Genomic DNA, 12,392 nt, shown 5'->3' with positions numbered 1-12,392 from the left:
CCCTCTTGTCCTTTTCGTGGTTGCGTTTTCGGTTCGGCCGTCCGACCACTGGCGCCAACGGGCAGGCCAAACCAGTCAATGGGCTATACGGTAACGGATACAGTAGGATGGGTAGGATAGTCCCGAGTTTCGTTTCGTGGGGTTATGCAAGGCACGTTGCAGCAGAAAGTCTGGTGTGTGTGGTGTGTATGTGAGCGTGAGCGTGAGTGTGTCTGTCTACATGTACATTTTCAAATTTAGCTTGGCTTTCCGTGCAATTGTAAATTCAGGCTGCAAGTGGGAGAAGCTTGTGGTGCGTTGGACAAAAGCGCTATCTTACCACTCACGGGCGTTGCTTGCGTTGCGTTGCTTGCTCAGGCACCAATCACTTTATCACCAAGTCCCGATCGTAGATCAAAGTGCGGGACGGACTTCCATGTGCCTGCGCCCTGTGCCAGAAGAACAGAGGAAGCGAGTGAGGCACTGCTGATGAGTCTTGTGCAGATGCAAGGAAACGCGCCGGTTTCTAATAAGTGAGTGGGAAATGTGGGGGAGGAGACGGGCGGGAGATCAGCTCACTCCCAAGTGCAGCAGGTAGGGTAGGCAGGGTACCTGGGTTGGCAGGGTACCTATGTAAGCAAGCAGGCGGGCGAGAGTGAGTGAGTGTGTGTGTGAGAGAGAGAGAGAGAGACGGAGAGAAACAGAGGTACCGAAATACCAAATGCGACATGGAGCGGCGGCGTGCTTCATGCTTCGTGCTTCGTGCTTCATGCTTCATGCTTCATGCTTCATGCTTCACGCTTCATGCTCCTTCTCAACCTCCCCCGCGGTTCAAGTGCCTTATGGATGTATGTAGGAGGTAGGCAGACAGGCAAGTGGAATACTCGTATAAGGTACGTACGTACGTGTAAGATGGGTTCAATCAAGTCCAATTGCACTTGATATGTGTGCCTGGCGGGCATTGGATCCCACTTCCTGCCAACCAATGCTGCATTGATCGTTCAATGAATATCGTGTCTTAAGTACCAGTAGGCAGGCAATTGTGCTTGTGTAGAGGGGAGTTGTAACCCTCGTAGCCAGGGAATCGAGACATGCCGGGGGTATTTGGTCACTTCGAAGCTACTGCACGCAAGTGCACCAGGGAAAAACAAGCTGCTTCAATATTGGTTAGTCCCCCAAATCGGCGAGGCCGGCTGCGGTTGGTGTTGATCTGTTATTGTTTCAACTCCCAGGGCCGGTGGTTTTAGTAGCCAGATTCGGCGCATGTTCCTCTATGGCATTACCGGCCCACTAGCGGGGTTCCAATGCTTATCGGCTGGCGTGGTCCCCGTCCCCATAACAAACACGATTTGCCTCTTTGGGCTTCAGTGTCTGTCGTCTGCTGAACATACCTAGACCATGCGACCGGACAGAGAGCACAAGCAGTGTGAGGAGAGGGAAAAGGCCCGGCGCATACGTCATTCAGACGAGGGAGCCCAAGGCTGCGCCACTACTTTCTGGCAATACGACAGTCGTATCAGTGCGGTACCTAGCGTCTGAAATGACCTGGTCGGAAATGTAGGTACCTTCAGTAGATTAGGTACGCTGCTTGCTGTTGCGTGCTCACTTACAGCTTATGTACATAATAAGGCTGGATGGATATAACAGAAGAAAGCCTTTGGTTTCAACATCAGATTCAATTTTCCCCTGTATTCGCTCTACGTTCGAACGACTTCTGCTGGAGACTAGGAAAGTTCGTAGGTTGGTGAACGACAACTTGCCGGCTTTTCAGGGGCTGGACTAGCTCATAGGTTGGCAATTGGGCATTAAAGGCACCTTTTCATTAGGCTACCTAACAGTGATGAAGCATACCAGGGGCATATAACTCCTTTGCAGACTCCCCTTTCGGCCGCGACTCCAACGCTTCCATCAAATAACCATAAATCACCAAGGCCAACTCCTAAAAGGCTTTTGTCTCCAGATGCACCACCGACGCCGACACCGAAATTGGTGTAATGATTCCCCCAGAATATACACGTTTGTACAGCCCAATGTAGCATAGTACTGGGCATTCAGCTCTCATGGTTTTGGAGCTCCTGTCTGTACCTAAAGCAGGTCATGTCTTCCGTCAACGGATTGACATTTTGATATGGAAAAGCAACACTTCAAATCGAGTCATCGCCCATGACGAACGAGCGGCTGAGTCCGGCAGCTGCCCACCATTGATCCGGTATGTCTTGCCGGGAAGCTAGGCCCTGCACAATGCGCTGCATGTCAGAGAGCCACTCAAGCCGTTCAGGCCCGCCGCGGGCCGGTGGCAGAGCTACCACGTCCGCATAGGATCGACTACTTGGCGTTATTGTACGCCTCGAGGGTTCAGTGCGACGTTCCTCATCCTCCCCATCGGATTCCGAATGATCAGCCACAGGTTCGCAAGGGAGCTCGGCTGTCTCATCCGGGTGGGTTACAGAGGTGTTCGCTGAACTAGCTGTGGTCTGGGATGTGCCCACCGAAGCCGTCGTAGAGGCAAAAGACGACCCCACGCTTGGGGGCTGGGGGTCAGGAGTTAACGTCGACTGCAAGGTATCCCAAACATTGCTGTCTTCTGGGCTGAGACTTCGATCGCGGTCGCCTAAGCCATCGACATATCGAACTGAGCGCCATGCGCGAGGCCGCGAGGAAACCCTCGGCCCATCCGGTTGAGCATCACGGCGGCGGCGGCGGTATTCGTCAAGATATTCGCCAGGATCAGGCACCTGAGACCGACTTGCGCGGGTGCCGGCTCCCGAAGAATTGCTCTCTCGTAAGCGCTGAGTGAGACGCGAAGCGGAGGGAGGATAATCATGTGGTTGAACGGTGTACAGCGCAGGGGAATTCGCAGAGGAAGCATTAGCTTCTCGCTACAGAATTTGTCAACACAACGGCCCAGATACATATTCAGCTTTCCAGTATTACTTACGAGGCGTGATCTGTACAGGAGTGAGCCTCCGTTTGAAAGGTTCACTACCTGCCCCCAGTTCGTGCTTGCGAGATCGGGGGTAGACTCGTTGCTCCATGTAACGTAACGTGGCTCGGGCCCATCGGCTCTCAAGAAACTCTCCTCATGCTGAATGTTTGTGTCCGGATGCGGAGAAGGTCTCGAGCGCAAAGCTTCGCGCCGGTCACGTCTGTCACGGTGGTCTCGCACTAGACCGAGGATGTCATCATAGGCAGATGGAGAATGTCGCGAAGAACGCAGAGCATCTGTACTGGGTGACGCGGTTCCTGACGCACGACCAATGGACTCTGGCTGGGTCAGGCTGTCGTCGTTTGCCTGCAGCGCCGCGAGTAATCGAAGGCGATGCTCGCGAGTCTCATGCAGCTGGCGGCGACGCTCCGAACGGCGAATGGGGGATCGCGCATGGGCCGGATCCGCGGAACTCTTAGTCGAAGGCTTCGACGTAATGTCGGATTCGACAGGGGCGATAAACAGCCTGGATATGTCACATTAGCAGGTGGCGCGCAATAGCTGTGATGAAACGCCGTTGGCTTTGGGCTAGAAGCGACGCGGTTTCCATGGCTGAATCGTGGTAAACACAGATCTGCTCGCGGGTAAACCAAATGACGCGAGTTCTAGAAATAGACACAAGGGAGCGCAATCGAGTCGCGCGTTCGCGAACTTACGGTAGACCCATATTTGGGAGAAGTGGTGGCAGATGACGGGTTGGGTAGGAAAAGAAGATGGCTGGTGCGCGTCTGCGTATGCGTGGCAACGGGGATTGGACAAGGCCCGATGCGATGGAATGGCAAAACCAGAAGATGGATGATGGAATTGCCTGGGTCGGGAGTGCCGAGGAGACGAGCCGGATGGCGCGAATGATGCGAATTAGATGGGTCGGGGAAACAAAGAGGATCGAGATGAATGCGCGCGACGGGATGCAACAACGACCGAATGATGGGATTTGGGATATATCGCGTGTGCCGAGTCAAGTTGGGAGGACAATTGACGATGGGGGCCCGGCCGGATGCTAACGAGGAATTGGGAAGAATGACGGGCTGGGGGGGACCCGTCAGCCTTTCTGGTGGATGGATGCCGGTTGTTGGAGGGACGCTGGAGGACAGCTCTGGACTCCAGGTGAAAAGGCGAAAAGGAAATGGTACTTCGGAACTATCGCTGTAAGGTTTCGGTAGTCAGGAGAGACAATCAAGTGCCAGGCAACAAACGCGTGTGTCTCGGTGAAAGTGAGATGAGAGAGGGACATCAATGAGCAGTCAGTGGCTTCCATAGGTCGACGACATAAGGTTATATACCTCGTATCTCGTAGCCTATCATTCCCATCCTGAGGCCCGGCACACACTGACAAGATAGCAAGCCCGCCTGTCCTGTTGTTCGTTGGCATCGACATCCTTCAAAACATCAAATCGTTCAGTGGATTGAATGGTGGACAAGTACCTACCGGAGGTGCAATGGCCCGTGCGGCCTCGTGCTAGGCAAGGGGCAAGCCGCAAATGTAGCAGGCAAGCTCGCCAACTAACAGACGACTGGCTGAGGTTTGTCCCGGGACCCACGATGGAGTCCGACAACTCGGGAATGCGTGTGCACGCAAGAGTGCGTACAAAGGAGTGATATCCCCATTTGAAGGGCAGGTAGAACCACCACTATATGTGTATTTGGTCCATTGTGCGAGAACCCGGCCATCATGTCTACCGCTAGCCCAATGGGTGTCCCGTCCCTGCAGCCTCCACATGTCTCCAAGACCACCATCCCCGTCGCCGGCCTCTTGGTCGACGTCTATGGCCTAGACCAACTTCCCACGGCGGCCACGGCCGTATCCTGCCTTTGGCTACACCATGGGCGCTTGGGCAACAAGAATGACATGGCCACCTTCGCGGCTCTGGTCCTCTCGGCTTGGCACGCCCGCACCAACGATAACAACAGCAGCACCGGCTCATCATCGGCGTCAAGAGGCTTGATTGCCGTCGCCTTTGACGAGCGAAACCATGGCACGAGATTGGCTCACAAAGCATCCAACGATGCGTGGCGGGATGGCAACAAGACCCATGCCCAAGACATGTTTGGCGTCGTCACCGGGGGCGTCGTCGATATGGCCCACTTGATGGATGCGCTGGAGGGCTACCTCTTCGGCAACGGAGCCAGCAGCCCGGGCAGTCTCCAGGCGGCTACGCTCGGTTCCCGGAGGCAGGCCGGTCTCACCGACCAGCACCTGGCTCTCGGCGTCAGTCAAGGCGGTCACACCGTATGGCAGGCCATGTTCGCAGAGCCACGGCTCTCGGCTGGAGTTGTGGTCATCGGTTGCCCTGATTACATGGGTAAGTCCTACGTAGGGCACTCGCACTCAGACGGGTATAGACTGATTATTCGTTGTAGCGATCATGACGGACCGTGCGCGCCTAACTAGGCTACCTACCTATTCGGCGGCAGACCACGGCGCATCTTTTCTAGGGAGCGAGGACTTCCCGCACGCTCTAGTGGAAGCATGCAAAAAATATGACCCGAAAGGCATCCTATTCGGGACTCGCGAGATATCAGCCTCACCGTCTGATGTAGAAAAGGAAAGACTCGGGTCCATCTTGGACACGCGGCTAGCCAAGAAGAAATTCCAGGTTCTCTCGGGCGGCGTTGACAAGCTGGTTCCATACGCTCTAGCCAAGCCGTTTCTTGACTTCTTTAAGTCGGCAGTCGAGACCTGGGGCAAACAGGCAAATATATCGGTCGAGGACATCGTCTACCCTGGCGTGGGTCACAAGTTCGACGATGCCATGATGAAGGACGCGGTGCGCTTTATTGTAGATATAGTTTCTGGGGCCGATGCCACACAGGCTTCGACCGCGAAGATATGATAGGCTGCTATCTTAGTTCAGTTCTACAGGAAATATAGACCAAGGCTGAGTCGCGCTCGGATCCAGCACTTCTTCCCCATCATCTGCCACAGTTGTCTTGACGCCGCTTTGCGTCCGTAGCTGAGCCGAGTCGAACAAGGCCTGAGAAACGCCCCACGGGTTCCGCTTCCGCCTCTTCTCGGCCAGGGTGCCCCCTATACCGTGGGGGTTCTCCTTCCACTCGGCGATAGCCTGCGAGACGCCCTTCATAGCCGCCTCGTTGGTCCCGTCCACCATGCCGGGCGGGTCGATCCCGACGAAGTCGACGCGGCTCAGGGGATATCCCAGGGCGCCGCAGTGGCAGTCGACCAGGCGCTCCCGCTTGAAGGCGTGGCTCACGATGGTCACTTTCGTGGGCCAAGCAGTAGCGTTGCCGCCGTAGGTCTGCCAGAACAGGAGCAGGGAGAACAGGACGTTGTAGTACGAGTCTAGCGCCCGGGGCTCGCACAGTATCCTGTCGGCTGCGTCTTTGGCGTCGGTAATGCCGAAATAGTCGTTCGCTGCGGCGATGTCTGCATAGCTTTGGGCTTCGGACTTTTTGGTCTCTTTGCGTGTTGGGCCCCTACAATAGTTGTCAGTTTGAAAGCATCCAGTTTGAAAGCATCCAGTTTGAAAGCATCCAGTTTGAAAGCACCATGCTCTGATGGTTTGACTGGTACTCTGGTATGGTGGATGCTGCGTGTATCAGCAGAGCAATCTGGTCATCCCAGCACACTTCATGCAAGGTCCATGACCACTACTCAAACAGGCCCACGGGAGCGCTTCCCAGCCCATATGTTCCTGTCGGGTAGGTGGCCAAGATCTTCCTCCCCGCTTAGAAACAGGAGCAAATCATTGCAAATTACCCATACCCAACTAACTTCCACTCACCCTGAAAGCATAAGCACCGAGTCCGGATCCTCCTGCAATACCAGCAACCCCGCCTTGATGTGCTCGATGAACGTGGGTGTCTCGCCGGCCTGGAACCCGGCAATCAGCCACTCGGACTCGTCGAAGCCCCGCTCCGGTCCGCCGCGCCAGATGCCGTGGCAACACACTATCACGAGATGGGTCGGCGGCATAACTTCCTCCTTCGACGTCGACGAACTCAAGGCGGTACCCACGGCTGCCAGAGAGAATGAGGGAATGAGATAAAAAGTTTGTCGTGGTTGGGAATCCGGCAATGCGCTCTCTGGAATGGAAATTATGTGGGTAGTAAATCTAAATCATGTGATCTACATAATCTACAAGCCCGAGTATATATAGGACATACGTTGATCTCCTGAATTCCAATAAATCACCTTGGGCTTGGGCAATTTCAACACGTTGATCGTAGACTGGAGTACGGATGTATTGTGGTAGATCAATCTTCTCATTTGAAGGGCAAATATTAGACCGCGCAATAATCCAGCTAGCGATGACTCTGTATGCTCAGGCAATGTTTCCAACGAAGCCAATTTTCGTTCTTCAACGAGAGCAGATGAATGAGAGAGATCCCTAGGTCGCGCCGACTGTTCAATCTTCCTCAATATCCTCGATAGGATCCCCATCAAAATTTGCAAGTTCTCTAATACTCGTTCTCCCATCCAAAGCCTTCTTTCGACGACCCTTGCGCTTGCTGCTTTTTGTGATATCCGGAAGACCCGGAGGTGGCATTTGCATATATCTGGATTTTTCTGGCTGTGCATGTCTACCTACGAATGCTTGGGGTGCTGTAAATCGATGGCGCTGTTGGGTATCTTTGCTTGTTTCGGAGGTTTCAGAGGTCGCCATCGTTGCTTTGGCGGTTTCCGCGTCTGAAACCGTTGCGCTCTTTGCCGAGGCATCGCAGTCTGGTGATGGCAAAGCACCAGGAGTCAAATTATCGAAGTTGTTGCAGGTGGTGCTCGTTTCGGCTCGTTGGTTGGTTGCAGAAGGTGATGAATATACAGGCCCGTGAGTAGCCATGCAGCTTGCGCCCGTGACTGCCGTAGATGCTACGTCGTCGCTACTTCCCAAAGACGCGTCGACAGGCACATGTGGTGAATCCGCCCTGGGTCGAATGATTTGGAAGTATTCGGAAGAGGCTTCACTGTCGTTTATCTCTGGGCTTTTTGATGGGCGTATTTCGCGAGCAGCTAATTGTGCAGCTTCTTGCATCGCATATCGTTCAAACTCATCGTCATCACTGTCGAAAACGAACTTCATCCATGCCATGTTCTCGTCTATGCCGTTCCGGACATTTGAATCTCCAGGCTTGTTCCTAGCCAAGGAAGCTGCTTGTATTCTGGGGAGTTGTGCCGCAGGCGTGTCGCTGCTACGGTCACTTGTCACCGTGCTGGTTACCATGACAGGATGATATTTGCGAGATGGCCTTCCTTCGTCGTCTTGTATATGCCCACCGCTAGTGATTCCTGTGCTCGCTTCGTCACTTTGTACCATCATCTCGCTGGTGATTGGGATTGGAGCCGGATTCATATGTGGGCTGTTGAAGAGAGAAGAGCCACGAGTCAATGGAATCAGGTGATCAGAAGAATCCACGAGCGTTCTCCATTTCTCATTCTCGGCAATGTCCATGGCATCTGGCCTAGACGTTGGCTGTCCAACTTCGACTTCCAAGCTCTCCGAGTTCAATGACACTGAAGGTGACCAACGCAAAACCTGGAAATTGCCGGCTCGTAATGGAGCAGGTTGCTCGAGGGTCAAAGATGCGTATGCAACGCGCGTTGCGTTGGATCTGGATGAGCTGTGTTCCAGATCCCACCCAAGTTCGCTTGTACTGCGGTGACTATTGTTTCTGTGTTCCATGCGATTTTCGTCCATAGAGCGTGAGGCCGATTTCCGACAATGACGGACCCAGTCGTCGCGGCAGCTTGATCTATAGCTTGACTCGGAGATCCCCGTAGAGATCTCAGTTGAATTTCCACGGTCAGAACCAGCAAGTCGTCTCCGGATGCTCAGGGGACTAGAGCCGTTGCCAATGTACGTATCTCCGGTCCCAACCTGGACATTGATACGCTGGACAGCCGGCTGCAATCTCCTATCACCATCTTTGTAGCGAAGGGGTTTCTCACGGTTAACAGGTCGCCCGCGTACACAATTCCGAGACTTTCCAATTGTACTCCGTCCTGCGTGATCGGGTTTACTCCATATTCGTCCCGCGCGCATTTGCCCCGGGAATATGAGATCCAGAGGTTGTTGTATACTCAAGCCTGCCCAGTCCGCTCTATCAAGAAGCTTTCGCCGCTTCTCGTTAGAAGCACGTTCCAGAGTAGTTTCTGCTTTGCGCGTTGTTGCCCGTCTCGTGCTGGGCTCGTTCCTTGTGATTTCGGGCTTCGCAACAAAAGGGTCATGGCGGTGATGCTTCTCAAATTCATTGCGAAACGGCGGTGGGCCATGAATGATCTCCGAACCTACGTGCGTTGACGGAGAATGGCGCTGGTTCTCAGGCGATGAGGGCTCACCATGGCCCGGAGAGCTGGTATGTATCGGCGGCTGCCTGGCGATGGGCGATTTCAGAAAAGAAATAGTGACGGGGCTGTGTCTGGGCCCGCCATTCAGCAAACGACTGCGTGCTTTGGCGAAATGTTCCTTTTGCCGCTTGAGCACTTCGTTTTTCGCGGTTTTCCCTCGCGAGTGACGGGCGAGGTTGCCTTCTGTCCAGTTCATGCTGCCACGGGGAGTCTCGTAGGGCCTTATCCGCACTCTGATTAGGATCTGTGCATCGCCAGACCTATGCAGATGAACGGGAGAGGTTTTGTGCCTAGAGAAAAGGCTCGGTAGCCTGTCGAAAGTGCTGCTTGGTTAAGTATAAACCATCAGGACGTATAAGAATACACTTGGGAGTAGTACACGTTGAATGCCATCAGATGTATATTCAAGCTGGCTGCAATACTTTGCCAAATTCGACAGTATTCCTCTCTCCATTCCAGTAGGATGATAGTGTCAACAGTCAATTCGTTTTGGAGCGAGAATTGGGTAGGTATGTACTTTGCCTAGGTAGGGTTAGGGATTAGACGTCCTTCACCAGCAGTTTGCTTCGCAGGAAGGTGCGATCAAGGTCGCTCATCCCCTTCAATCGCACCTTCCTTTGGCAGCTTCCATCAGTCACCAACCTAGTCGATGCCGGGTTCAGCATCAAGGAAGTTACGACCCATCAATTTTTCAATGATGCGGATTCCGTCTCGGCTTTTCCCTCAAAACACACATGAGCTCTCATCTTCGATCTTCTTCTGCTAAATTCCGCTCTCCTTTTGCTCGCCATAAATCCTCCTGAATTGCCGGGGAACGACAAGGTTTATGTTTGGAATCGTGGCATACAATAGAGGGCTGGCCTGCAACTCACTTGAGCACTCCAAACCAGAGCTGGCAAGTCATACACTGCCATGTTTGTACCATGCTCTTATGTAGCGAGGATACTCCCACATCGCTGCTTACCCCCTGCTTTCCCGAAGTGTTGATTGCCAAAGGCTGGAGGGGTAAGTTGTCAGGGGAAATGCAGGATGCCACACAACATTTCTTTCGTCTACCCTCGATATGCTGAATTCAACCAACAATCCGCTCTGTGGCGTCCGATTTCGCACTCAAGCCGCTACGTGAGTCAAATTTAACTCACGCTGTGAGGCCAGGACGGAAAGCACCATGGCGGCTAAAACCAAATCGAGACGAGTAGATAACACAATTATGAAAGAAGTCAAATTGGCCAATGGGAATTTCACGATAAGACAGGGCTTATGTGCCAGATTCGACCTCGTTTCCCGCTGTGGGTGGCCGCAGTAGCGCGATGCATGAGGCAGGTCTGGCTCCATACCTCCCTCAACATTGAAGGCGTGAGGCATAAGTCGGATTTTCTGCGTCGTGGTGTGGTGGCCGGGCAGGCTGGGAGATTGGCCAGACCCATACCGTCTACTTCAGTGTCAGGGTGTGTGTGACAGGAGCGCGATGCACTACGACGTAGCCGAAAGATAGTAGTCATGTCCATCACCAAACGATTTGCTAACAGTCGCCCAGGTAGTGTGGGAAAAGTTGGGGTAAGCGATGGGGGCCCCGGCGATATGGAATTTCATACTAATGAAGAGGGATCTGTCTGTTCGGATGAAAGAATGAGGAGAAGAGCCCATAGGACCGACGCTACTATCGCGTGCGCGGAAGGCCTTTTGACTCGTCGTCACTCCATTATGTACCTCCTCGTACATAGATGTGACATACATGCGAGCTGAGCACCAACATACAACAACCATTGAACGTCGGGTAGCCGTCGATGTAACGAGTCTGAGCCTGTGCCTGTGCTGGTGCCGCATGTCTGGGGAAAATGCAGGGTCTCATCCCACGAGATCTTCCACCCCCACACGTCATTATTCTGGCGTACTACTGAATTGCACCGCCCTGGCCAACTGGCACCGCAGACTCTTTCTCCCAAAGCCGACAATCCCAGTTCCCATCAAACTGCCAATACTCAATATTTTTCTAATTGGGGACTACCGTCATTATCGTTAATGACTCGGATCGCGGCTTGTCAGTTCTCACGCACCAAGCCCCCTATCCTGGCTGCCTAGGCCCTAGAGCATTGCCACCCGGCTCAATCCGGAAAGCTGGGGAACGTCAATACATATCGCCATGATTCTCTTTCCTAACATTAGGGATGCCACTGATGCCAAGAAAACCCCAATAACTATCGTGAATTGATGAGTTAGAGCGGTGAAGTTGAAAACGCGCCAAGTTGGCGCAGCTCTTGCGTTGGACAGGCTATGTCATACGAGCCGACGCAAGGAGATCATACTGGTTGATGCAGGGCGAGTCTCACTCAAGAGAGCCGCCGGAGGAGATGAATTTGGCTTCATAACATGAAGTTGCGGTGTTGAGCGCCACCCCCCGAGGGCCATCGTCGGCTTTATCGCTACTACGGCTAGTGCAACACGACACAAAGCAGTGGGCGCTGGACCATGTAACCTAGGTAGGATTACTCGGGCTAGTATAGTATATGGCAGGATCTAGAGGCTTATAGCCCTGCAACTCAACAGCGACGAGCAGGCCATCGCTCACAATGTTTTCATCTCCCCTGGGATTGAGCCCGAACGAAATGCACATGCTGTTTACCTGCATTCGTATGCCGGCCCAGGAAAGATTGTTCAAGAAACACATCATGGCGCCAAACCTGGCGTAGTGGTAAATGAAACTCGAGTTCATGGGTCACCGCCGATGGTAGAGGCGCAAGGCGCTGGATACGACTGGACTTCCATCGAATGGCTTTGACCGGTGCCCTCTCTCGGGTTCCCTCTAGCTTCGCTATGCAAAACGAGAACGGCCTCCTGCTCGTGGCTTGGTCGGATCGCATAGGCGAATGCAAGGATAGGGGGTTCCGCTTGTGGAAAACAGGGAGAGTTACGAGTGAATCTAGACGTGGTAATGGGAGCCCCGGCATTGGTTGCTAGGTGGCTAGGTGTTACTACTGTATGCTACCATGTGTACGGTGCCTTTATTTAGAAATAACGGGTTGCTTTACTTGAGAGTTTTACTCAATCTGGCTGCTGAATCCAGGAGAAGCACGGAGCCATTGGGCACGAATTAGTCAACGGATGGACCTTGGCCCACGACAG

General features: G+C 53.5%; 4 protein-coding genes across 4 annotated transcripts; 1 reads left to right on the top strand and 3 right to left on the bottom strand.

Annotated features, from left to right (window-relative positions):
• Positions 1 to 2,123: 2,123 nt before the first annotated feature.
• PG986_007515 (uncharacterized protein) lies at positions 2,124 to 3,632 on the bottom strand (the record flags this gene model as incomplete). The annotated part of the gene is made up of 3 exons (XM_066843737.1): positions 2,124 to 2,858; positions 2,918 to 3,431; positions 3,622 to 3,632. The coding sequence occupies 3 exons, from the start codon at positions 3,630 to 3,632 to the stop codon at positions 2,124 to 2,126; spliced, it is 1,260 nt and encodes a 419-aa protein (XP_066699849.1).
• Positions 3,633 to 4,637: 1,005 nt separating this feature from the next.
• On the top strand, positions 4,638 to 5,799 carry PG986_007514 (uncharacterized protein; the record flags this gene model as incomplete). Its single annotated transcript, XM_066843736.1, has 2 exons — positions 4,638 to 5,268; positions 5,327 to 5,799. 2 exons carry the CDS (start codon positions 4,638 to 4,640, stop codon positions 5,797 to 5,799), a joined length of 1,104 nt encoding a protein of 367 aa, XP_066699848.1.
• Positions 5,800 to 5,811: 12 nt separating this feature from the next.
• PG986_007513 (dihydrofolate synthetase) lies at positions 5,812 to 6,899 on the bottom strand (the record flags this gene model as incomplete). The annotated part of the gene is made up of 2 exons (XM_066843735.1): positions 5,812 to 6,400; positions 6,709 to 6,899. The coding sequence occupies 2 exons, from the start codon at positions 6,897 to 6,899 to the stop codon at positions 5,812 to 5,814; spliced, it is 780 nt and encodes a 259-aa protein (XP_066699847.1).
• A 433-nt stretch (positions 6,900 to 7,332) lies between these two features.
• On the bottom strand, positions 7,333 to 9,465 carry PG986_007512 (uncharacterized protein; the record flags this gene model as incomplete). The annotated part of the gene is made up of 1 exon (XM_066843734.1): positions 7,333 to 9,465. The coding sequence occupies one exon, from the start codon at positions 9,463 to 9,465 to the stop codon at positions 7,333 to 7,335; it is 2,133 nt and encodes a 710-aa protein (XP_066699846.1).
• Positions 9,466 to 12,392: the final 2,927 nt, after the last annotated feature.

Source organism: Apiospora aurea (assembly GCF_038362705.1).
Source record: "Apiospora aurea strain CBS 24483 chromosome Unknown utg000005l_segment0_segment0, whole genome shotgun sequence".
Taxonomy (NCBI): Eukaryota; Fungi; Ascomycota; class Sordariomycetes; order Amphisphaeriales; family Apiosporaceae; genus Apiospora; species Apiospora aurea.
This window is presented reverse-complemented; position numbering and strand designations above follow the sequence as displayed.